At 42.0% G+C, this 14,613-nt stretch overlaps 1 protein-coding gene across 1 annotated transcript in view; it reads left to right on the top strand.

The window, feature by feature from the left end:
- The first annotated feature begins 1,841 nt into the window (after nt 1–1,841).
- JMY (junction mediating and regulatory protein, p53 cofactor) overlaps nt 1,842–14,613 on the top strand; it is a 66,790-nt gene continuing 54,018 nt past the window's right edge. The window contains exon 1 of the mRNA XM_071579827.1: nt 1,842–2,960. Within this exon, the coding sequence (XP_071435928.1) occupies nt 2,121–2,960 (840 nt within the window). The 5' untranslated portion in view covers nt 1,842–2,120. The remainder of the gene's footprint in view (nt 2,961–14,613) is intronic.

The raw sequence follows: 14,613 nt of genomic DNA, 5'->3' as shown, positions 1-14,613 counted from the left end.
GTGCTGGCTCCCCAACATTCTCCCCATCAGCTGGCTGGGGATGGGCAAGATTCTGGGAAGGGACACAGCTAAGGCAGCTGACCCAAAGTGACCAAAGAGGTATTCCAGACCATATGATGTCAGCATCAGCTAAGGAAAAGAGGAGGAAAAGCATACATTTTTTATTTACATTTGCCTTACAGAGCAACCACTATGCATGCAGAAGTCCTGATTCCCAGTAAGTGTCTGGACATCACTTGTTGATGGGAAGTAGTGAATAAGATTTTTTTTCATTTGCTTGTGCACATGCAAACTTTCCCTTTTGCTTTAGTAAATTGCCTTATCTAAACATACAAGTTGACATCCATCTAATTTTCTCTCCCTTGTCAAGCTGAAAAGAGAGACTGATGAGCACCTGGCCTGGTGAACACCTGGTGTCCAGGCAAGGTGAATGCACCACAGTCATTTTTGGCTGCCACTGTGGGGCGAGAGGCCAGTTTTATATTATGCATGCTATAATTAAAATAGCTATTAATTATCAAGCTTTCATGTGGAACACAGAGTGTATGAGCTGAGTTTGCTGAGTTTGGGAACATGGTAATCTAAACAATATCTCTGTGCTTTGCCTTTATATTGGTGGCTTTGCCATGCTAGGAGAGCTATTTGGCGGAGATGATGATGCAACACATCTCCCCCTCCCTACCTAGAGTTGATGTGGGCAGTTTTATTAAGCAGTGTTCTGTGGTCCTTGTTCATCCTCACTTGTGCTGTTTAATACTTTTAATTAATACTGTTAGTGTGTTATGAAGTTCATGGAATCTGCTGCTGATTTAGTGTTAGGGAAAACAGGAGATGCGAGCACTACATATGATGAAGCACCTCTTCCCAGGAAGTGGCCAGGCACCATTTGCTTTGCTTATGGAAAGCAGAGAGTAAAATCTTTTTCTTTTGCTTGTGCACACACAGCTTTTCACTTTTGCTGCAGTAAACTGCCATATCTCAGCCTATGAGTTGTTTTCCACTGTTTTTTTCTCCCTTTCCAGGGGAGAGAAAAGCTGAGATGGGTGACTGATAAACTGGCTTGGTAGGCACCTGGTGTCCAGCCAAGGTCAACCCACCTCAAGGGCCAATGCATAGTGTCCTTGTTTGTGATTCTAGTATTTTTGGATTGTTGTAAGTAAGAAGCATTTTTTTTCATTTGTACATGGAGAGAAATGGGATATCAAAAGGGCACCAGGAAACTGGCCCTTAAGGTCGGAATCACTCCTTTCAGACAAAGTTATTTGACTTGGCTGTGAGTGAAACCTACATGCTTTGTAATAAGCTTAGAAACCTTGGAGAGCACCTCAGTCCCATGAAGAGCTGGCCAATGCAGCACAAGAGGCCGTACCCCAGCGCAGTTTGCTCCAGCCATGAAGCACACACTGCCCAAGGCCGCTGGGAGTTCTGCCTCGCCGCCAGGTCTCGTCACAGAAGCTGCGCTCTTTTGCAGCCTAACCAGAAGTGCAGATCCCCATCTCATGGCGTCTGTCGTCACGGTCTCCTGGTAACTATTCCTTTAAGCAGTCCCCTTCAGTGCCTCATCATAACTGAGCCCCACAGCGACAACTAAACGCAGCACCGCTCCCGCCCCTCCCCGCGCGCATGCGCCCCACGCCCGCCCCGCGCGCCCGCCCCCGCGTTCCGGGGAGCCCCGCCCACCGCGGGAGTGTGAGCGTGGCGGCCGCGGGGAGGGGGCGGGGCCGCGGCGCGAGGCTCCGCCCGCGCGCAGGGCCAATGGGGTGCGGCGGGGGCGGGGCGGGGCCGCGGGGGCGGGGCTCGCGCGGAGTTGCCGCAGCGCCGCCGTCGCTTGTAAACAGATCCCGCCCCACGTGACGCGCGCGCGGTGCCTGCGCGGGGGCGCGGGGCATTGTCCGCGCGGGGACCGGGACGCGCGCCAGCTGCAGATCCCTCTCCGCCCTCCCTCCCGCGCCGCTCCGGCCGACGCGGAACCGGAGCGTCCCCTCCGCGTCCCCCTCCGCCCCGCGGCCGCTAAGATGGCTGGTGGTGGGCGGTGAGGCGTCGCGGGGCTGCGGGGCGGCCGACGGGGCGGGATCGCGGAGGCCGGGCGGCTGTGCCCGTGTGCGGAGCCGCGCAGCGCCATGTCCGCCTTCGCCCTGGAGGAGACGCTGGAGGCAGACTGGGTGGCCGTCAGGCCGCACGCCTTCCAGGAGCGGGAGAAGCACAAGTTCGCCTTCATCGTGGCCTGGAACGAGATCGAGGGCAAGTTCGCCATCACCTGCCACAACCGCACGGCGCAGCGCCAGCGCAGCGGCTCCCGCGAGCTGCGCCGCGGCGGCCCCGAGGCCGCAGCCGCCCCCAAGGCCGGCGGCGCCGCAGCGCGCAGGGACGTGGGGCCGCCCCGGAGCTGCGCACACCCCCGCGCCGAGGCGCTGCCCAGGAGCCCGCTGCGCGCCAAGGGCAGCCCGGCCCGGAGGCCGCAGCGCGGCTCCGAGGCGGCAGGTGCCGCCGAGGATATCGAAGTGCTCGAGCTGGGGAAGGAGGACGCGGTCGCCGCGCTGTCTCTGCCGCCCTCGCCTCCGCGGGCGGGCGAGCCGAGCGCTCCCGACGCCGAGCCCGCCGGGGAGGAGTGCAGCTGGGCCGGCCTCTTCTCCTTCCAGGACTTGCGGGCCGTGCATCAGCAGCTGTGCTCGGTGAACTCGGAGCTGGAGCCGTACCTGCCTGCCTTTCCCGAAGAGCCCTCGGGCATGTGGACGGTGCTGTTCGGAGCCCCGGAACTATCTGAGCAGGAGATGGACGCTCTCTGTTACAAGCTACAAGTTTACTTGGTCCACAGCTTGGATACCTGTGGCTGGAAGATCCTTTCGCAGGTACTCTTCACCGAGACCGATGACCCCGAAGAGTATTACGAGAGTCTGAGTGAGCTGCGACAGAAGGGATACGAGGAGGTGCTGCAGCGGGCCCGTAGGCGAATACAGGAGGTGAGGCCGGTCCAGATACCTGCACTTTAGTGTCACCTTCAATTCAGTCTGTGACATCTTTTTTAGTCGTTTGAATCCTTGTTCTTGTCCCATTCCTTAGTGAGAAAATGAGGCTTAACCTTTCCAAGGTCTCTAGGGCCAGGATTTAAGAAGGTGCAGGTTTCGTTGCTCATCTGAGTGTGACTCGGTACTTTATTCTGTGCAATCAAATGTAGATGTTTGTGAAGAAGAATCTGATGGATTTGGCAAGATCCCGTATTTTTGTTCTTGCGTTGTCTTGGATGGGGTGTGTTAGAGTCTGAATTTTTCTGTTAAATGGGAGCAGCAACATGTGGTGTTTATTTTGACAGTACCATTTAGGCACTTGAGGCCAAGAAATTCAAGGTTCCTATAGGCTCTGGATGCTCAATATGGTATTTATATAGTGAGTTGTTTTCCGTTGGAGTAAGTACAAGTTTTGTTAAGCAGATAAGTTCCTGGAGTTGGAATTCTAAAAATCAAGCTGTCTGGCTCTAGCAGTTAGTTACTGTGTTGCCCTTGGTAGTGTCTGTCAAGACTTGGATGTTTCAGGACACGCCATGCCTTTCCCGTACCAAGTAATGTTTAGACAAAGTAGTTGAGGACTTCCTGCTGACTCGCTTCTGAAGTGTATGAGGACCAAGATTTCTCCGTTATAAAAGGAGAATTTTATGTTAGTTTTTTTTGTTCCACTGGCCTTGGTCCAGAATGGAATAAGATCTCTCTAGGTGTGACTGTGCGTATGGATCAGGTTATGGAATTTTTAATTGTAATTTTGTTGTATGGAAATAGGTCAGGTTTGGCTGGTTCAGCTACCTGCATGTATCCTACCAACCTTGTGTTCAGAAATGTGTGGTGGCGACTGTTTTTTCCATGATAGAGTGTGAGCATATCTCCTCCCTTCTGTTTTCATGGCATAGTTTTCAGTCTTTGTAGAATTCAGGCTGAGCTTTTCCTTGGTGATTGGAGTTAAGAGTATGAGAAAATTGTTTTGTCAATGATGTAGTCATGGTAAGAACATCCAAGTACAGCATTGTCAGGTAGAAGTCTATTTCTGAACTATTGTGTTAGGGTATGTAATTTTGATCTTTTTTTCATGTCTATTTAAAGGGCTAAATTAGTTCTTGCGATTTGGTATGTAGCTGGTAATTAGTCTGGGGTAACCTTCAGCAGTAGTTTTAGTCCAGAGAATAAGAAATCATATTGTCTTCAGTGTTTCATTTGACTGCGTGAATACTTGGGAGTGTGTGCTTAGATTCGACTGAGTGTTCAGCTCAGTAGTTTTTACAAGGAGCTGTGCAGGACTAGAGAAATTCCTTGTAAACATCTGGAATTTAGGAACAGTGTACCTAACTCAAAGGCATGTGGTGTTTTTGAGGAGGTACTGATTAGGAATTTCTAACCAAGAACCATTTGTTCCTTGGAGACTCTCAATTTCTATTTTGTTCCCACCAATATCGTTGGCAAAAAATAAATTGGTTATCAGTATACAATGCAAGCTTTATCCATCAATATCTCCACACCACAACATCTTATTCTCTGTGAGTGTTCTGAACTTGGTGCAGACAAAATGCAGGAGCCTGTGTATGTATTTGACTACAGCATAACCTTTCTTTACCATGGTACCCAGTCCAGTAGTATACCTAAAGTCAATACAGCTGTACTTCTGTCACTGTCAGTTGTGTAAGTTGATCCTTCTTTAATTAAAGCTAGTTCATGTTTAAGAAAAGAAACCAGTGGAATGACCCACTCTTTCCCTCTTGGCTCTCAGGTTTCTCTTTACCTTACCTGTTAAAAGTTTGCTTGGTCTACAGGAAATGTCTTTCTTTTAAGCAAATACTGATACTCTTTGTCATTGCAATTCTAAGCAAATGAAGCAATGGATGATGGGTACTGCTTGGTATTTCTGAAGTAAAGGTTTTTCTACTTTAAAGCAAACCTGCTGAATCCATGTTTGATCTCACTCTTTAATTTGCTTCTCCATCTGTTCTTGAAGTCCGTCTGTTAGCTGATTGCAGGAATGTGCAGTTTTCAACCATTTTGTCTCTTACAAGAACTTTCGGTAAAAAGAGGAAGTGATTGAGCAGCATTGGTAACTGGAATGGTATCTAGGAGCACAGGGAATGTGAAGAGTCTTCATTAATGAAAAATTGTGCAATAAACGAATTTGGAAGTCACAAGACCTTGATTTAGCATCATAAAATATGCCTCTCTGGTTTATAGTTATGTCACATATTTCTTTTATTTCCTAGGACAAATTGTTCTGTGCAGTTAGAGTATTACTTGAGAAATGCTTGCTGTTTATGTTGATTGTATTCTTAGGGGTGGATAAGCAAGTGAGCCACAAAACTTCATGTTCATTGTTTTAGCATCCCCTACTTGGCCATTTGTTGCTTTCTGTAAGTTCCACACAAACCAGTTATTTTCACAGCAGTTAATAATTGTTGCTTTTTGTAATACTAATTTTGATCTCAGTCTGGATTTTAAACTTTTAACAAGCCTGAAGAATGTTGCAAGTAGAAACAGATCCAGGATGAGTAAGTAAAATAGTTGTAGAGGAAGTGTGTGACCTGGAATTAATTTCTTCTGCCTGATTTGCAGTTTTGAAATAGCACATCTTTTACTTTTTTCAAATAAAACTTTTTAAGTCTGGAATAGTTTAGGAATTTAATTTGCATTAAAGTAAAAACCTGTTCATTAAGCTTGTATCTGTTTATAAAAATTCCTCAGGTGCTCAGCTAAAAACATAAAGAGCTGTTATTTCAATAGACAGTATGCCACTGAATTCTTATTTATGATTCCTGCTTCAGACAGTATTTCCAAAATTTGTGTCTAGAAGGCAGAAAATGTTTGCCTCTGTACTTTTGATCCTGCCAGTTTCCTGTCTATGTTCTTCCTATGTGTGGTTTCTCTAGGATGAATGTACAGGCTTGTAATTTTTTTTGAGTTTGGGGATACCAAAGATGGTGCTGTATCTTGCTGTCCATGCCGCGTTCCCAAAAGGTTGAATGTAGTCACGGTTTTCCTGAATAAAAAGTGGTGTTAGTGTGAACTATTATTAAGAGGGTTTGGTGGCTTAGTCATGCCTCAGACATAGTTCATTATTGCTCTTGCACAGGGAGTTGAATGTTTGGGAAGCCTATCCGTGCATCACATGTCTAATTCAGCATCTTTGGTTAGTGGCACCTGGGAATGTTCCTATTACTGTGAGCTGTGACAAACCAAAATTTGATGAGTGATAGTCTAAAGGATCTTAAATGCCAGGTATGAAACTAGTCAGAGGCTTGTTTTGGTTTTCTTGTTGCTTTATAAAATCTATGGATCCCAGTGTCTGCAGGCAGACAAAGACCATTTGGTATCTCTGTTCTGTGTGTGTTCTTTTGAATTGCTGTAATACAGAAGTTCAAACACTTTTAAGTACATAATTAAATTCTGAAGAAATTTTGAAAGCGTCTTACCTTCTGTAGCTGTCCTGAGAGTGTGAACCTACTACTATTTTTAATCTCCATCTCCTGTGTAGGGATATATTCACTAAGCATGAGAATAGACCTGAAAACTTCTATCTTGTCTTGGTTGGCTTAATTTTCTTTTGATTTAAAGGACTGGAAAGGCAAAGTAGAAATAAATATTTTTTACAGTAACAACTTGAATGAGAAGAAAATACAGAGGTTTTTGACAGAAGGCTCTATGGTCACTTTAATTTCTTCTTAAATCAGACACAGGGTTTTTTAAACTACTTCTGCAGCTTTAGTAGGCAAATTTTTTTGGTTGTTTCGAATGAATGTAATAGAATGTGGTAAGGAATTGGTTCAGTTATATGTCATGGAATTTCATATTTGTTACTTTCCAACATGTATTTCTTCAATATTGTCATTCATTTATGTTTGCATTAAAAAAAGCTAAATATCCAATATTCTGATGTTTTCTTGAAGCTATTAGAGTATTTTAGTGAAAAATAATACTCAGGATCATCTCTGTGACTAGGAGAATTTTATTTCATTGCTTTTGGTCATATATGTTTAGTTCTAAAATAAATTTATGTATAGTAGATAGCGGGACACTGTAACAAAAATGGAAGTTTTCCAAAAGTAAGATGATTGGTTGCTGTTTAGTGATCTACTGCTAAGTACAAAGAGATTTAAAGACAACTTCAACATCAAACTCAAAAATAACGCAAAAGTAAATGTAAAACATTACAAAAAATTATTCAGTGTTCCAGGAACACAGAAAAAAGTGTTAGCAGCAGTATTTCCATCAAACTAATGTAACATCTTGTTAGGCAAGAAGCAACGATAAGTGAATATAGTATGTGAGCTCCAGAGTTACATTTAGAAGATAACACAGGGTGTCTCAGAGGAGAACAGAACACTGGTTTGGATTTAATTTTGGGAGCACAGGGGATTAAAATAAGATCTACTGTGCATTTCCCCCCTATTGATGTGAGTAGAGCAGAGCTAAGACTAATGCTGAGCATTCAGGAAATACATGCTGTTTTTGTTTGAAAGTTTGTATTTAGATACTCGTTATTTGCAGTGTTAACACTTGTCTCCAGTAAAACTGTTTTGAATCTGCATCCTTGGTAATTAGGCTGTCTAAGTACTGAACTAGTACTGTAAGTTAATACTAACCAAAGGAAAATACGTCAGCAGCTGCAGGGCGTGCTCTGTGGAAGAGCAAGTAGCCTCACAGCTCTGAGGAGACACCTTTATGGTATTACTACTCTGGCTAGTACTGAGCCAATACTCGAGCTAGCTGAAAATGACTACTGCAGCTGTCTCTGAAAACATCAGAATGCTAAAATAACATCGATTTCTTCAAAACAGGGACAAAATTGTGTTGTACACAAAGAAAAGGAGGACTTCAGCTTGAAAAATTGAAAAAAAGATTTTTCTTGACAGAATTTAAATCTTACATGAACAAGAAGAGTACATTCTATAGAACATAACAATATTAGTTATCTAGTAACCCTGGACTTAATTTTTAGAAACTGAAGGCAGCAGCTTGCCAGTCTCATAATTAAATTTCCTTATCAAAATACTGGGGAGGAAAAAAAAAAAACAAATGCACTGCATGCTCTGTTTAACTGCTTAAACTGGAATTGGGGAACCATTTATGTTTTGTACTTGGGGGAGTATTCTGCTGCTCAGATTATTTTATCTGATATTCCACTTGTTTCCACAGATGTAGAGATAGACTTTCCCCTGGTTTTTGTTTAAAGTTGCAGCATTTCCATATGACAGAATATTTTGAAGAGTGTGAACAATTATGTAATAAACACTCTGCAACCCATTGTGCTTCTCAGGATTCACAGCCCACTTCATTTCTCTAGCTTTTAGAGATGATGTTGGGTTGTCCTTTTTTTGTTTGCCTTTGTCTTGCATGCTTTTTCTCATTTTTTCCAGCATTATTTTCTTTCTCTTCAGTTGAATGTCCTTTCAAGGTAAATGCTTTTTAAAACATCTTTCTTAATCCAATAACATCTTCTTCCTCTCCTCTTCTGGCTGAGATAGTATTCCTCAAGCAGCTTCAGAATTTGAAAACGGATTCTTTCTAATAATTTAATAATTTTATGTTTCTTTCTGTAACATGACAAGATACTGTTTACAGACAGTCAATGAGGTTTGTGTTCTTTGCATATATAAGTATTACTACTGCAGAGCTGAAGAAGGCATAATGAAGCAAGGATTTTCAGAAACTACTTCATTTTTAGCTCCTTGAGGTTGTGCTTTTAACATTTCTTCTTTAATAGTGGTAGAAACAAAGCATTGCAATCCACCAGGATGTTGCTGTTACTGGAGAGAACTTTATCTTTGCAAGAGATGAAAACCTGGCCACCAGGAATACGGTAGAGAGGGAAGAAAGGGAAGGTAGGATAGGAAGAGAGGGAAGAAGAATTGATGATATTCTGAAGATACACAACATCACTGTGTTAGTTAATATGAATGTGTGAGCTGTTGCTCAAGATCATGGTCTGCTAAACAGGCAGTAGAGTAAGAGGGAATTGTGGAACGTTGAGCCTGTGGCTTCAGTGGTTCAAAGTATCTTCTAAGTTGGCACAGTCCTCTTTCTCCTCTATTTTCTCCAGAGAAGAATCTCAGTTATTAACATTTGGTGAATGCCATACTGTATTTTTTCAGTATCCTACAAAAGCAAGTGAAGAAAATGATATGCATTGTGCTCTTTAGAGAAGCCTCCATCTAGAACCTATTTTGCACTTTGGTGGCAATTGGAGGTCTTAGGACTTGTCAGTAATAAACCTGCTACATTGTTTCTTCTCTCTTTCAGAAAACGAACACAAAAATCACCCTGAGTTAAAATAACTATTTTAAAAATCTCACAAGTTATTATTAATGTGCTCTGTTGTAAAAGTTTGTAAATAGTATACTCTGCTGTTGTAAACAATTCATTGTGTTAAAAATTCTGTGTCCAGAAGCTTTGTCCTGCTACTGTCCTTCAGTGTGATGGCCCTTCTAGGGAAGGGGAAGGGACATACGAGTCTGGCGGCAACTGTCCGTTTAACTGTGTAGTGTCTGCTGATCTAGATGAGCAGATTGGGAGTTTCTTGAGGAAGGGAGATGAGGCCAGTAGGTATTGGAACAGTTCATGTAATTACTCATACACCTTGCATAGTGCGAACATCACTGTGTCCATTCAAAACTAAGGTCTTGGGTAGTTCACTAAAAATACTTGCTTTAAGAGTAGTGCTGTTTTAAGAACGGTGTTGGAAGAATTGTGACTTTGCAGGAAGCAGGAGTATGAGCTCATCAGGAATCTGTTGGTGGGTGTTATTTGCTAGAATATGGGTTAGTCTTTAAACACTTTGATGACTAGGGACAGGATCATAAAAATAAAGAGAACAGTCTGAATTTGTTGGAGAGGAAATTGGATGATCTCATAATATCTTCCAGTCATAAGCTGTATCAACTAATAAAGGAAATATGGTTTTGTTCTAATTAGTTTGCTGTTGAACCTTGCCTAATTTCCATTTTAAGAAGAATTTGGATTATTATTACCTTGTTTGAAAACCTCATGAAGAATTTTAACACAGAGTAATAGATGGTGACTTGATTTCTCCACAAATGTCTCCTTGTTTACTCGCTCTTGCCTGTCAACTGTGTAAATAACCTTTTATTAACGGGTCATTTGTGCAGTTTGGATTTTACTTTTGAATTAGCTCTGGTTGTAGACAGAAAGGTGTTTTGAAGTGAATAAAGCTTCCCTGGCCGTCTAGTCTTTGAGAATGATCATCTGGAGCCACTGAGAGTAGATGTAAATAGAACACTGGTGGTACAATGCATGTCTCCCCTCGCAAAAATTTGGGCAGATATTCTTTCACTAACAGACTTTCACTGGTAAGACCCCTCTCTCTGGGTTTCCTTTCTATCCTTTTCTGTTTGTGGTATTTTTGTAGTAGTATCAAATATATGATTGTGATTTTTTTTTTTTGGCAACATAAGGGACAGACAAACATTACCTATTCCGACAAATCTGAACACTTAGCAGACTGTTTTGTTATGGGTTTCCTTCTGGAAAGGTGTTACAAAAGACTTCCAGTCATTCAGCAAACTGTTTTGCTTTGTTTTGAAGGAAATTGAATACCTCTGCTTTCTTTAATGCATAAAACAAGCAAACAAAATTTTCATTATCTACTGTTTCAGTGCTTTCCAAAATGCTTTTGTAGGCACATATTTATGACATTCTTTTGGAAAAAATGCTGTGGTATTAGTGTGAGGGCACTGGATGAGTTTGATTTTTTTTTTCCTTTGGAAAATGTTTAGATAATCAATTAGCCTTTGTTTGTGTTGATTTGCAGACTATTTATGTGGGTCCTCTAAAATTAATAGGCAACTTTCCAAATAACAGTATTGCATTATGACTTGTTTTGAGCTACTTTAAGGAGAGAGTATTGTAAAAGATTTTCAATAATTTAATCATAGATTATTATGTTAGAAGGAACCCTCATTGTGTTTTCTCTTTGAACCTCATGCTTAAAATATAACTAGTTTTGATTAGGATTTTCTTCTTTTAAAAGAAACCCCAAACTTCAAATAACACTGTGTTTTATATCTGTTGTAGAGAAATTAAAAAAAAAGAAAAAGAAATTAGTGTATTAGTGAAGTTAAGAAATTTTCAAGTAGATAGTTCTAGAAGTTTCTGAGAGTTTGTGATTTTTCTACAAGTAGCACTGTGCTTCAGAGCTCAGCTCAAATTTCTCAGCTTTCAGTAGTGTGATACTTGTTCATAATTGTCAGATGTTAGAATTTTAAGTTCTACCATTTTGTCACTTTAGAGTAGTATAATTCATGAGAAAATTCGTATATGGATAAAAGAATCCCAGAGTACTGGCAACATTGGATCTGTTCTGGAAGAGTTAATAGGTAAATGGTATGAATTATTTTGATTTTATTTTATCGTGCTGCTTTATCACGCATAGATTTTATTTTTCTGTAACATTTAAACTCTTTATCCTTTCCCATTCATTTCTCCATAAGGATAGGAATAAACCCAACCCAAACAGTTAACCCCACAGAATAAAAGTCTGTTCACCTGGTGCTAATGTAAATAAATTGCTTTTGCCTGAAATACTGTTCTGTTATGAAAGTGATATAATAGCTTATAATTTACATAGTATTTGCTGTTGAGGTAGGAGGAAAAGAAGTGTGCATGGTATAAGATTTAAGGATTTTCTTGGTATCTTATTTAGCCTTTTGCTATTAATAGTGGACTGTAAAGGTGTCCTTTCTAGTGTGCTTTTTGGGGATGTTTTATTCCACTTTTAAATAATGAAAAACAACATAATTTGAGCTTGGAAACTAAACATTGCATTTAGTGATGCAAAATGCTGTTTCCTTCTTAGGCCTGCCTTTCCATGATTTCAGTTGCATGAGGTCCTGTAGAGGTTGAAACAGTGAACTCTTAACAGGTGGAAAGAACAGGCAGAGGGCCATTGGAGTTACTTACCAGGAGTCACTCAGGTTTAAAGGCAGTTCATCAGCTGTGTTGGTGAAGGAAGCTGAAGAACTGGATCAGGAGCTTGCTAGTGTTGAAAGGGGGGTTGCTGTTGCTTTCTCTCTGCCCCCCCTTCAGCTTTGTGTTTGTTCCTGTTCTGCTTCTCTGTCCTTGCGGTGTGCTGATCCAACTCAGTAAACCTCAGTAAATTAATCCAAGAAAGTACAAAACCAGCTTTCTGCCAGATGCTGAGTTAGTTTATTGAAGTGTCTTCACCCAAGCTTGGCTTTAAGAAGTAGATTCACCCATACCAGTGCTTAGAATCTTACATTACTGTAATGCTAACCTGCTTTGAATTAGATTTTTAAAAGTCTAACAGAAGACTTTTTATCAGACATTTGAGAATTATCTGTTACCATGCCAAATGCATTGTACAACTGCATCTAATTCCGTACTGCTGATCTAATTCCCATGAGCTGACTTCAGAGTGAAATTGACTGTACCTCTTAGATTTTTTTTTTTCGCATCAAATGTTCTTTGTTTTCATAAAACACCATGTGCTTTTTAGTGGAGGTGGGTATTTGGCTGGGACTCTGTCCTGACATCGTAAATCTTACATGAAATGAAGGATTTTAAGAGTAGCACTGTAATACCTGCTAAGTAAATGTATTCATTCTATGCAAATATTTTTGTTTAGGCAATGGCCAGTTTTGATGCACTTTGAGTGTATTCTCCAGACTAACTGCATAGTTCAAGAAGCACAGAAGAATAGGATCTGTGGACTCAAAGTTAATGTATTTTATGGCACAGCATGCACACTTATGTAATGTATGTTCTCAGTCTTCTGGCCTGCAGAAAAAAAATTACTTAGAACTCATTAGGACATGTGTAAAATAAGTTCTTTGCCAAGCCTTCAGGGAAAGGTGTTGTCCAACTGATCAGTGATTCATCAGTGACTTTATCTTTTAGTTATTTTGCCCCTTTCCAAAGGAAAGAAGTCATGGGGTGCCATAATAACTCTGAAGTACAGTAAACAGCTCTATTTCATTCATCAAATTACATTGCACTGTAAATATCTATTTCTGTGTTAGTAACAGAGTAAAACTCCAAATGGCTCCTATGCAATTAGACCTTGTTCATTCACTGTGATTTCTGTAGCTTATCTGTGCCTGTGCTATTCTAAGTAATAGACTAAATTCAAGAAAATGCCCAGTTTTTACAGGCACTCATTTGCCTTGATACTTAACTCAGGAATGGTACAGGCACATCACGCAGGAAGGTAAGTTGACCAGACTAGTGCCATCTTAAACAGAAACATGTGCTGTTACATATTTGTCTTGTTTACAGGAAAGGAGATGCGTAGTTTTCAGTTGTTGGCCTCTCCCTCTCGAGCATTAAGAGATAAAGTTGGCTATATATTGTTGTCAGAGTTGGCAGCTTTATGCCTGAGCCTTGGGATAGTCCAACAAGTTACATATATATGCCTACAGTTCTGCAGAGATTTTTATTTAGAACATTGTGTGGGAGGAGAGAAGTGGATTGTTCGGCAGTGATACATGCATGCAAGTAATGTTTTGGCTCACTTGACTACATTGAAATACTACTTCAGTTTTTCTTAGTTCAGTTCTTATCCATGAAGTTATGTTTTGGGTAGCACGTTGAAATGAAGTGCATTTTGTTAGGCAGTGTAAATGAACTTGGCAAAAGTAATTGTTTGTCTCCAGGTGCTATTAACCAAAGTATAAGAGAGGATAACTGATAGGAGTGAAAAGAGGCCAGGCAATCTGCAGCATGCTGGTTGTCGACTTCAGATGTGTTTGTTCTCTTGTAGTGGGTAGATGTTGGCTGCCAGGTGCCCACCAAAGATGCTCTGACTCCCCTCCTCAGCTGAGCTTGGCAAGAAAATGATGGGTCTCATGGATTGAGATAAGGAGAGAGAGATCACTCACCAGTTACTGTCACAGGGAAAACAGCCTCAGCTTAGGGAAATTAAATTAACTTATACAATAATGAAAAATAGAACTGAATCATGAAACACCTTCACACCACCCCTCCTTTCTCTCTGGGCTCAACTTCCTTACTGATTTTTTTAGCTCCTCTCCCTAGGTGGTGCAGGGGGACAGGGAATGAGGGTTGTGGTCAGTTCATCCCATGCTGTCTTTACCACTCCTTCCCATTCTCTACCCCTTCTTCAGCATGGTGACCCACTCAGAGGAGACAGACCGACCTCCATGAACTTCTGTAGCATGGATCCATCTTACAGGGTGCAGTCCTTGGGAAATAGACTGCTCTGGTATGTGTCCCCCATGGGGCCATAGGTCCTGCCAGAAAACACCTCCAGTGTGGGCTCCTCAGTCTGTGGGGCCACAGGTTGCCAAGGAGCCTGCTCCATCATGGGCTCTCCATGGAATGACGGTTTGCTTCAGGGCCCATTTACCCACTCCAGTGTGGGCTCTTCCACAGGCTGCAGGGCTATCTCTGCACGCTGCTTGGGCAACCTGCCCCTGCTGCTTCATCACTGACATTGGTGAGTGCAGAGTTGTTCCTCTCACCTGCTCTCGTTCCTGTCTTGGGCTGTAGTTGTTGTGCCAGCAATCTTTCTCCCCCCCCCCCCCGTCTCAACTGTGTTACCCCACAGTTGCAGCCGTAGTTGCTGAGGGGCTTGGCCTTGACCAGTGGTAAGTCC

This window comes from Pithys albifrons, chromosome Z (genome assembly GCF_047495875.1).
Source record: "Pithys albifrons albifrons isolate INPA30051 chromosome Z, PitAlb_v1, whole genome shotgun sequence".
Lineage (NCBI taxonomy): Eukaryota > Metazoa > Chordata > Aves > Passeriformes > Thamnophilidae > Pithys > Pithys albifrons.
This window is presented reverse-complemented; position numbering and strand designations above follow the sequence as displayed.